At 43.9% G+C, this 11926-nt stretch overlaps 1 protein-coding gene across 1 annotated transcript in view; it reads right to left on the reverse strand.

Moving 5' to 3' along the window:
- The window catches only part of LOC119437087 (WD repeat and FYVE domain-containing protein 3), a 235089-nt gene extending 227876 nt beyond the window's left edge, over positions 1-7213 (reverse strand). The window contains exons 1-2 of the mRNA XM_037704162.2: positions 6918-7213; positions 4084-4328 (exon numbers count right to left, since the gene is read on the reverse strand). Coding sequence (XP_037560090.1) covers positions 4084-4287 — 204 coding nt within the window. The 5' untranslated portion in view covers positions 4288-4328; positions 6918-7213. The remainder of the gene's footprint in view (positions 1-4083; positions 4329-6917) is intronic.
- Between the last annotated feature and the right edge of the window lie 4713 nt (positions 7214-11926).

Genomic DNA, 11926 nt, shown 5'->3' on the forward strand with positions numbered 1-11926 from the left:
CTCCAATTACCCCTGTCTTGCGCTAGCGTATTCCAATTTGCGCCTGCATATTTCTTAACTTCATCATCCCATCTGGTTTTCTGCCGACCTGTTTAATTATATGCCAACAAAATTATCTAGTATTCATTAAAGCTTTCCCCCTCTTTTTATGACTCAAGAGCATGAAACCCACTTCCATGGCCTGTGGACAACTACGGCAGAAGCAAAGTTACAGAAAATAGCTCATCGCTTGCTTCAATACCTGCATTATTACATCCAATAAGATTTTTCTTTATATCACGTGTCACCAAAGACATTAGACAGTTTTAGCAGAGCGCCGCTTACGCTCCGCTCAGATTTCACGCTCTGAGATACTGCAGGGAACTGCGTAGATTTCGCATTTGATAAGCGCGTCTTGCCGAGACGCGAGCGACGCGCTATCAACTCGGCTGCAAAACGACGAAGAGGCCAAGTAGACACGCTGACACGCACAGTCAGCTTTGTAGCGGAGCGAGGGATCCGGTCTTCGTTCCGCTGCCGGTATGAGCGTTGTGCGCAAGCACAATAGCGTTCCCGCTAAGCGGTTGCGTGGAATTTGCTAGCATATGCCGGTCTTAGCGGAGCGGACCGCAAGCGCTCAGCTAAAACACTCTATTAGCACTCAGCCCCATGAATCTGACTTGTTACCCCAATATGCCTGGAGCCTTAAGAAACCATGCACAAAGGTTTTACTAAAGGGATGCTAAACGAAAATATCAAGCAAAACCAGATTGGTAAATTAAGTTTCTGCAACAGCAGAAAGATCGCTTTTACCATAAGAAGAGGCCTACTAAGCACGAAAAGATGCGAGAACAAAACACGCAGTAGCTCCACCTTACACCTCCCACACAAGCTGCCAGTAACGGATGGATTCTGACACCACCAGCTTCGGTGCTGTTTATGGATAAAGAAAGGTTACATCGCACAGAAAAGGAATTGAAGACTGAAGTTGGCAAGTTTGGAGAATTTTTCCCATGTAAGGACAGCCAAAATATGAGAAGATACTTGACTTTTCATGGCACACCAATGTACCGGTGCTACGATTTGGGTAAAAAAAATGGAAGTTTGTCGTACATTTTCTACTCCAGTAATCAACATTTTCCTGCTAAATAAATGCAAATAGAATTTTGATTGAATGCCAGTCTACAGCAATTTAATGTTGCCCTTTAGTATCCCCTTCAAGAAACACATTTGCTCTCAACCGACCTACTGCGATGGCTCAGTGGCTATGGTGCTCTGCTGCTGAGCATACGGTCATAAGTGCAAATTTCGGCCACAGCAGCAATGTTCCAATGAGGGAGGAATACAAGAACACTCGTGCATTAATATGCAGGTGGACTTAAAGCAACCCCCGAGGTGGTCAGAATTAATCCAACTATCCAATTATATAGCTTTTACAGTAATGGTGTACAGACTTTTAACTGTGCCTAGATGCATGTTCTTCTGTCAGCTATGTTGTTTTTTCTGAGTTCATTTTCTTCCACAGTTTTTTGTTAAAATCTTCCTGGACAGTACCTGATCAACTTCTGTTGAGCTGACCTCATTTCCTGTGACCAGCTGGGTAAATATTCATTGCCTATTTGCCAATGCAGCTCTCCCCTTTTCTTGTGTACATAGTCATGCAACTTCAAAGGAGCCCTAAACAAGTTTAAACCTTTTGAGTGAACAAGCACAGTGTGTAGGTGTGTAGACTACATGGCTATAATGACATCTGCCAAACACCGCAGCATTTCTGTATGGTGGGTAGCCCCCGAAATAAATGTATAAATTAAAGAAAGAGTGCATCTCTCCAGCATCATTTCTGACTGGTCAAGTGAAATCAGCATTTTTATGACATTCTCATCTTTGATTTGTCAATGATTCCAATGTAGCAGCTGAATAAATAAATGAAAGCTCCATCACCACGACAGCACGGGCCGACCTTGAGTGAATTAGGCAAGGTGTGATGCCTTGAACTACTTAGTTCCTCCCTACATACACCAGTATGGCTCTACGAGTGTGTGTTTTTCCCAATGTCATTTAAACAGAAATGTGAGATGTAGTGCAGCTGCAGCAAGTCACTGTGAGGAAGATGCATGCGACAACCCCACTTGCATCTACCTTGTGCCAGAAGCAGCCACTGCTGCACAAAATTTTAGTCTCAATTTAATCGCCATGATGGCTGTGGAATGAACTTTTGCTCTGTAGGGCGGCAGCTTCGCAGCATCAATTGCAGAAACCCGTTGCAACAAGAAATGCCAAGTGCGTGTGGCAGGCACTAATAGCAGCAACATAAAAAGATTAAAAGTTCAATGTACTGGGTAAAGCTATTTGTCGCTGGAACAATGCAGGGGCGAATGCACTGCTGTGCTCGACTGCTGTAAAACACCAACTCTAGAATTTGCTTAGCCTATTAGAAAATTCTTCCCGAAAAATGTTCACTAAAGGTTGCTTTGTAACCACCAGTCGGCAAAAAGTGTTTCTGCTGTGAATGCTTTAGGGCCGCTTCAAGTCCATGCTCTTGAACTTCAGCTCCGTCATCTGTAACTCGAGTTATTTCTTGGTTATTCCTTTCTCTTTGCTTGTATGACCCACTGCTAACAGCCTAGTACATTTAGCGCAATGCACAACATCAAAATAAAATACAAATGAGAAGTGGCATATATGGAAATAAATACATAACACAGAAGAACATATGAATGTGCAGTATGCAGTTAACTAAACAGCAAGCTACCTGTGGCCACAATGATAAAATAAAGATACTTCACGTATGGATTATTAAATATGTCAAGACAGCAATAACAAACTTAATATACAGGCACAACACTGTAGCAAAACAAAAATGTCTAAAGTAAGTTGAAAGGGTTGTAGACGTGTTGCCAATGGTGTACTGGTCACTCGTAAAACTGGGGCGAGTTGAACAATGATCTTCGACAAGTACAGATATAAAAGTCTAAAGCATTAAGTAGTAGTATTAACTTTGCGCATCACCCCACACACTCATCACAGCCAATGGAAATACTGAATGTTAAGCTTCTTCATTGTGATTGTTTTGGTTTTACAAAGTATTGCAGTTGGCACCAGTCCCTTATAAACTTGGTCTTTCAGTTCCTGTGTTGTCAATACGTGTCCTACCGAAATGTCAAACTGTTTCCCCATGGGGCTTAAGGTTTTTCATGCTGCACTCAGCATCTTCCCAGCTTCTTTCATTAGTTTTCATCGAAAGCAAATGAAATGGCATAGAAGGGTGCCCATAACAATTGTTCTGAAAGCCAAGGCTCCCTAAACTATGACAATTATGTCATTATATGTGCCCTATCATTACAATAGCATTAAACTTACGAGTGCTTTTTGTAAGAGCTTGTGAGAAGTTGTAAATGCTACAATACTGGCTATTAAGACCATGTACCATAGCAATCAAATACTATTCATACTACTAACCACATGTTAATTAAAGTTGGTTTTGAAGCTAAAGTTGGTTTTGAAGCTGTCAGCATGTGGAAAACGCCTTGCAATGTAAATTTTTCACTACGTTGGTACAAATGCAACAGATTACTACACATACTGACAAGTGCACAACAAGGCATTGAAATTTTGGGAACAGCTGTACTCTTGAATATCCAGAAGGTTCGCAAGCTCAAGGAATAAATGTTTACAAAAAACTGTCTCAGTCACTTCTTCACTTTTATAATGATGATGTAGTGATATTACCTTTCACACACGCACACACACACACAAAAAAAAAAATGCTCACCCAGCAACACCAGAAACGTTTAGGGAGAGAGAGGCTCACTCTCACTGAACGAACCTAGCTGTTGCTGGCGAACTTTAGATAGAACTGCTGGCAGGGTGTACAAGTGGATGAATGAAAAATGATGCGCACAGTGTAATTCATACACTGTGTACACCGCTCTTCAAAATCCAACAAAGAATGAAGTTGTAGTACCACACCTCTCAAAACAGACTGCAAACTTGGCAATGACATACAAGTAGGTTCTGCATAAAAACACACAGCCTAAACATGCGTGTTTTTCTACTTCACCCATCACATTTGTTAACCATCGGCCAGAAGGCTGCGTGTACAACCTTGCAGAAAAGTGGGAGCATATTGTAGAGTCGTTGCTCTTGTTCTTGCTGGGTGAGCGGATGAGTCGGGTGCGAGAGCTCAGCAAAGAGCTTGTGCAGGTGCATCAAACCCAGGGCCGTGTGCTGCGAGCTCTGTGCTCCATCCTCGGAGGCCCCCGCACCTCGGCCCTGATGGCCAACCAACAGCTTGCGCATTATGTTCATCTTGGCAGGTAAGATGTTCCCGCTGCCTCCACAGCTTCAGCCTGCAACATCAGCAGAGCAAGCACAATTTTAGTGTAAAATTGTGATAATCTAGATGGTTCAAATTTGTTACTTAATTCCAGACTTGGTACCAGCCATGGTAACATGTAACCAGGTGAGGCGTATAATGAGGGACACTGGCTTTATTTAACCAGGGCTGTCTCACAGCTTTATTTTATTTGCTTTTGCACCTTCTCTCTATCACAGGTTTTGTGCCATGCATATTCCAAACTGTACACTGTAACACCTATACTGAAAAAATTGTAATGCATGAACAATCAAGTATGATTATGCAAGGCCCAAGATGGTACAGTCAGACAGCAACAGACTTGTCCCATGTCACGTTTAAACCGAAAAGCAAAGGTGCCATAACAGACAGCTAAAAGCAAGAGGTAACAGCAATGGTTACACCTGATATTTAATTCAGTCAATTGGAAGAGCAAGACAGCAACAGAAACGGTGGACGGACATATTGCCTTCACTGTCAGCTCAGACAAAGCATACATAGCGTCACTGAGTTGATGTACTGAACAGATCAAACCATTCTCGAATACTATTTCCAAGAACGCCACACCATCCTTAATTTAGGAGTCACTCATTCATCGCTTGAGTTACACTTACCAATTAAATATAATGTGGTGGGGGAAAAAAAAAAACAAAATGCCATGCTTTATTTAAACAAACAAACAAACAAAACAAACAACCAAAGCTTCCAAACAGACATTACTACAACGTGCATGCATTACATAAGTTCAAACAATTGTTCATAAAAAGGCAGAAAATTCGCATGAATATTGCAGACAAACAGTTAACGAAATAAAATAGTATTTTTGCTAGGGCCACATGATAGCCCATGTCTGGTTAATACATGACAGGTGTGGTAAGAAAATATAATGGCATTCCATGTACTACAGAATGGCATTTTTCATTAAAATATGCCAGTAGAAAACAACGATGAATAGCCAGTAATCAGGCAAATGTTTAGTATTGCATGTACTTTAAAAAGAAAAGCAGAGCAAGAAAAAGAAACCAAAAAGGAGCCCACAAGCTTCTAACAAGTTCTGAAATGAGGAGGAGGAACAGGGCACCAATATGAAATGCCCAAGACTGAGATAACATCTACAATGTGTTGAGAACCTGAGCGTAATATTCATTACTTTGTCATTTAACAAAATACAAAACAAAACACAAAAAAAGAAATTTTTTGTTATGACCAACAATAACATGTAAGTACCATAACTTCAAATAGGGCATGTTCACACAAGTTGCATGAAGCATAAGTGAACAAAGGTGAAAGAATAAGGACCACAATGAGGTCATGTCCTATCAGAAACAGCAGAGGTTTGGTTGCAGATCAGAATAATTATTTTCATCCTCTGGCATAAATCGAAGCACATTGTCAATTTATGAATTAGTTGCAAATGCTCTCCCCTTCCAGCTCATATATAAGGCCATTCCCCCATATCCATTCTCTCTATCCATTCAATATGCGAATTTTGCATATCTACATAATGCAACCATTAACTCCACAATGCACCTACTATTATAATGTACCATAAAGTGTGTCCCTGCATTTAATATTTACACATGAATAGTCCAAGTGTAGGCCAGAACTAGTGCAGGCTATAAACACTGGTGCAACTTACGGACGCACTCCTCCTTCATTATAGTTTTCTCGGATACATTGAACAAGAGCTTTCGCCAACTGACTGTTACATTTAACCGCAAAAGCAAGCCCAAGGTTTCTTTTTAAAATGCGTATTTGAGTGCAGAATGTTGGTGTGCTTGTTGCTGGACCGTTAAAACCCAAGATAAGAAAATGCGTCGTTATCAGAAGTCGTTATCAGAAGTTTGCTATTCACGCAATACGCGCAACCATAAAACGGAATACTACGCGCAGCCTTCTGTGCTTAGCGCGCATGCCACGCTGCTCTGACCCACCCACCCAGGGCGGCGACAAGTTGGCAGTGACTATGTCGTCTATTGTAGTTGGCTCAAAACCGATCGCAGCTGTCAGCCCAAAATGGAATGGATAACATTATGCGCTCCGAATTATTATATCACTAAGCGAAGAACAAGTGTTCGTGTATTGTGCAAGCAAGTGCTGCTTTTAAACGCACCCGTGTTAAGTTTCACTCGCTCAAAAAGCAGGAAGAGCGCCTGTTTACGTAAGACCGACCGGGCCTTCACGCCAGAAATTCTCCACGTGCATACAAGGATGATAGCAACAAGCAGGTTCATTCATTTTCGCTCGCGGAAGTGCACTGTCTTGCGTCCTCGATGACAACATTTATGAGAACCGAGAGCAAGCACTTCTCACACGCGATGGATTAAGCTGTAAGCCACGCGAATACGCGTACAGGTGTTGAGCACGGAGATGAATTGATGCTTCAAATATAACCTACCCGCTTCCCCGGTGCGCGCTTGAAATGAATCGAGCAACCGCGACGAGAGAGCTACGATGTCGTTTCGGATGTAATAGCAACACCATTGATCGCATTCAGCGCAAGCTCTATACGGCAGCAACGACTGACGTCTGCACGCCAGCAATCTCAAGCCCAAAGCAGTGATCGAAAAGCCCCCGTACTTACTAGAAACAGCTGTAGGTCGCCCAGACACCGTCGTGTAGGCCTACATTTCACTAACGATCATGCATGCACCAGTATTAAGCTGAAGACAGACACTTCTGCGGAGTTCCGTGTGCACGGGTTCCTAGAGTGGCTACTTAAAACTACGTATTTCATCTTTTCTCGCTTCGTCGCTCATCTCATCCATTGCTATCAACGTGAGGTACAGCACTGCCAAATTATGGATCAAATTACTAGCTCTACATCTCACAAGACATGAGCCGCGGCAGCTAGCAGGCAACTACAGAAACTCGATGCGAATATCGCTTGGATTGGCTAGCAGCTATTGATTGGCTTGAGCCAAACTTGAACAGCAGCGCGACTAGCGCTGCTTTGGCGATGTTTCAAGGCTGTTCAGGCCGTTAAGCGCGGGAATTTTGAGTTTCACCCTAACATACATTTCTGCTGATGCCCAGAAAATGTCTTATTGGGTGAATAATGGCGAGGATGATAACACCACTCGTTGTAAACATACATTATGCACACATGCCGGTAAATTTAGCAGTCTATGTTATGCTTGAAAGTCCCTAAATGCTCATTTAGAAAAGACTTCATGGTTTAGCGATGGACTAAAGTCTCCCTTCAGTGGAGGGGGCGCCCTTATAGGGCGGCGACCAGTATAGTACTCGCACAAGCGTGCACACGCACGCACGCACACACACACGCACGCACGCACGCACACACACACACACACACACACACACACACACACACACACACACACACACACACACACACACACACACACACACACACACACACACACACACACGCACACACACACACACACATATATATATATATATATATATATATATATATTGTGCCTCTTTTTTTTTAAATCGTGCTGCGTGATAGCTGGGACACCCTGTATATACAAACGGTGTCTCAGTTAACTTGGACCAAGATTAAAAAAAAAAAAAAAAAAAGACCAAGAGCTCTAGAGAAATCGTACCGACTGCATAGTAGCGACAGTCGTGTGTACTTACAGCCAGTATTTTTTTTCATCACGAAGTATTAATTAATTAATTGCTTTTAATTAGTGAACTGTTTAATTATTGCTTGAATTGCAAACATGTAAATTACAAAGTTGTAGGGCACCTCAAAAAACCTCCTAATCAAGCATTTATTTCGTGCTGAAGTGTGCCTGGTTGTTTTTATTGCGATAGCAATTATATGGACACTCAAAAGCAGATTTCTGCCATCGGCGTCGCCGTCGTCGTCGCCATCGCCGTGAGGTTCCGTATGACGTCAATGGAGATGAAATCGTCCCGCGCGCCGAACGCTGTATGTGCGAGCAAAACGCGGGCAAAACGCCGACGGCGTCGACAACAGTTCTGCGTGTTGCCGGTGCTGCTGCATGTCCAAGTTTATACAGCTGATAAAGCTAATATCATTACTCCATATAGCTCTCTACAAATTTGCTATCGCAATTGATGCTTCGCCTTTCAGGTGAAACTGCGACAATTTCTAAGAAAAAACAAAAGCCCGCGAAATACACGAAATATGAAATAGATGCGCGCTCGTGCGCCGCTACTCAAGCGCCTCCAAGCAACCTTTGAAAGATATACGGATGCATTCATTTATCGCCGCATCGTACAAGGCTTCGTCATGTAGGATGGCTCGAGAGGTATCGCGACCTAACCAACTTTCTGTGGCAATGAAGAGAAAGCTACGGGCGCGTGGATGCTGCACATGTGTTAGCGCGCCAAGTAGTCCGGCGGCGTTTGACAGTGCTCTTGGTTGCTCGGAACGGACGCTGAATCGACGCAGCTTTCACGTGCGACGGTTTCGCGTTTGCCCAGACGCGGAAGGGAAAAGCCGCAAATTAAGTAAACTTTTACACTCAGTGGTGTGTTCTGTCTTGTGTACCTGTTGCTAATAAGCTGTTTATGTTTTCTCTTTCCCAGCCTAAAACCAACGTGGATTAAAACGCGGAACTCTTTTCAGAAGCGCTCTCACTTGTGCGCGCTTTGCCTCCGTTAGCTTTCCCTTCATTGCCACAGAAAGTTGTGATGCGATAAGCGTCATATCTGCGCCGTCACGATTTTCCGGCTTCAAAATCCCCCCCTACGCCTCCGCTACGCTTATCAACGGGTCGACGGCGTGTTCTCATGATGCCGCGAGCATCAAATAACGTTAAGCCCTGTATCGAGCTGCCACCGCTAGTAAAGCCGTGTATCCGTGGCTATTCGCTTGGGAGCGCTTGGGTAGTGGCGCGCGAGCGCGCATCTATTTCATATTTCGCGTATTTCGCGGGCTTTTGTTTTTCCTTAGAAAAAAAAAAAAAAAAAAAACAACCAGGCACACTTCAGCACGAAATAAATGCTTTATTCGGAGGTTTTTTGAGGTGTCCTACAACTTTGTAATTTACATGTTTGCGATTCAAGCAATAATTAAAGAGTTCTCTAATTAAAAGCAGTTCATTAATTAATACTTCGTGATGAAAAAAAAAATACTGGCTGTAAGTACACATGACTGTCGCTACTATGCAGTCGGTACGATTTCTCTAGAGCTCTTGGTCTTTTTTTTTTAATTTTGGTTCAAGTTAACTGAGACATTGAGACTGAGACTGAGTCCAATAAAAAAATGCGTTTAACATTGAAATCATTTGTGCCGCATCCCTTAGAAATAGTTTCCCTTGCAGTCTATACACAGCTTCCAATGCTTCTTGAGGTCTCGGAAACAGTTGGAAAACGCTTCTTTTGGCAGGGCTGTCAGCTCCTTTGTCGTGGCGTCTTGAATGGCCGTTACGCTCCCCCTCCAGCGACCTTTTAGGGCTCTCTTCACACGAGGAAACATGAAAAAATGGCACGGGCAGAGGTCAGCAGAGTATGGCGGATGGGGAAGTACAGTAATGCTGTGCTTAGCGAGAAATTTTGTCACGCTGAGAGCAGTGTGCGGCCTTGCGTTATCGTGGAGAAGGCTCCATTGTCCAGATGCCCATAAGTCAGGGCGACGGCGTCGCAGCTAGTGCATCACCCATGTGTTGGGGCACGCGGATATAAAACTCCTGATTCACCGTCTGCCCTTGTGGGACGAACTCGTGGTGCATGATACCTCTGGCATCGAAAAAAAAAACAAAAAAAAAAAAACTATCAGCATCGTCTTTGTTTTGGTCTTCTGTCGCCGCACCTTTCTCGACGCCGGAGAGCTTGTGGACCGCCATTCGGCGCTCTGCCTCTTTATTTTAGGATCGTATTGAAAACACCATGTTTCGTCTTCAGCAATGATGCTGTCGACGAATGCAGCATCCTTCTCTGCCTCAGAGAGCAAATCAGCGCTCACTGATGCTCGCGTGTCCTTCTGGTCCTGTGTGAGGGGGAGTGCAGCACAAATCTGGCGTTCTGCTTTCGTTTCCCCAAGTTCACACGCAAAGTTTGGTGTGGTGGCATGTTGTCTTACTAATGTCGAGAGCCTCCGATAGCATGCAGACTGTAATGGTGCGGTCTTGCTGTACGATCTCCCTGATCCGAGCCACGTTGTTTTCATTCCGTGAGGTTGCAGTGCGCCCCTGCCTTGTGTCGTCTTCCACCGACGTTCTCCCCCGAAACGAACCTCTTGTGCCACTCGAAAACTCAAAATTTCTCGTTGCCGTAAGCGTCACGAAGGAGCTCATACGTCTGTGTGGCTGTCTTTCCAAGCTTCACAGAGAATTTTATGTTTACACGCTGTTCGTGCTGGGCGTCCATATCTCCACATTCGCTCACAGTAGAATGCACAGACGACTAGTGGCAACGTATTTTTTAGGGAGCCTCGATGTCCTCCTCCCCCGCCGCTTCATGCAGGGTGGTGACATTCATTGTTGGGTTAACTGCCGCCGATTTTAGCACGTCTGCCATTGAGGTGCCCACGCCTTCGCTGGCGCGCGTGCTAAAGCAAGTTCGCACTGTGGGTTGGTCTCCGCGCTCCGAAAGAGATGCCTGGATGTGGCGTGCCCCTATGCACGAATCACTCCAGGAATGGTTGGAGAATGTTTTCATTTCCGAAAGAGCCAAAATGAAGACTTGTCTGGATGGTCCAAATAAGGAGAGACAAGTAGCAACCCCACGAACTACTCGCGCGTATGCAATGCGAGTAGCCTTGAATTCGGGGAAGTACACATGTGCCTTTCCATAGGCACATGTGAAGTTTTCCCGAAAACTCAAATGTACATTTTCTTTTTCGCTGCATGCTGCATCTTGTTTGTAGTATTTTTTTTTTAATTGGAGCTCGCGCACGCGCAGCCGGTTGTTTTTTAGCGGAGCCCTTTTTTTTTTTTTTTCTTTTTGCTTATCCAGCTTGGGCCCGTTCAGTTCCTGTACGTAATGAACAAAATCAATAGGATACATATTAACGCCCCATTATAATTAGAGTTGAATCCTACTGCGTGGGTGGCCTTGTTTGTGTTCCACTTGCAACTAAACATGTCCCTGCGTAAAACGTGAGCTCACTAGTTTGAGGCGCACCTTTTAGTGTAGCGTGAGTTATTATTTCTGACAGAAATAACACCCCCTTTTCATCTGTACAGCAAGTAAGCTGACGCATCTGAGTTAAACGATGACCTAGTACCCCGCCATTTTTCTCTGTTTTGATTTATCCTGCATTTTTTAGTCGCTTAGTTTATTTTTGATTGATATAGCCAGGGGCCCTTCGGTGGTCGTAATCTCATAATTTATTTCTTAAAAAGACGGATGACGCGTCGAGTTTCTGAAAGTGTTTATTTGCCATGGATTTAATCAAATATAATAGTTTTTGTTAGATTGACAGGCTCACCTTGAAAGAGCAGTTTTGAGCAGAACAGGGCAGATCGGTTGAAAAAGCCGAGGCCAGACGCTGTGCCACAGGTGCTCCAATTCAGAGGTAAGACAGCTTATTCCAGCATGCTCGTTATATGAGAGATTGCATACCCCATCACGGACCATATGCAAATTCTTAGGTTGGCTGCTCAGCATGACTATTTTGCAAGCAGAAAAGAATCTCTTTAAGTGGTC

The sequence above is a fragment of the Dermacentor silvarum genome, chromosome 1 (assembly GCF_013339745.2).
Source record: "Dermacentor silvarum isolate Dsil-2018 chromosome 1, BIME_Dsil_1.4, whole genome shotgun sequence".
Classification (NCBI taxonomy): domain Eukaryota; kingdom Metazoa; phylum Arthropoda; class Arachnida; order Ixodida; family Ixodidae; genus Dermacentor; species Dermacentor silvarum.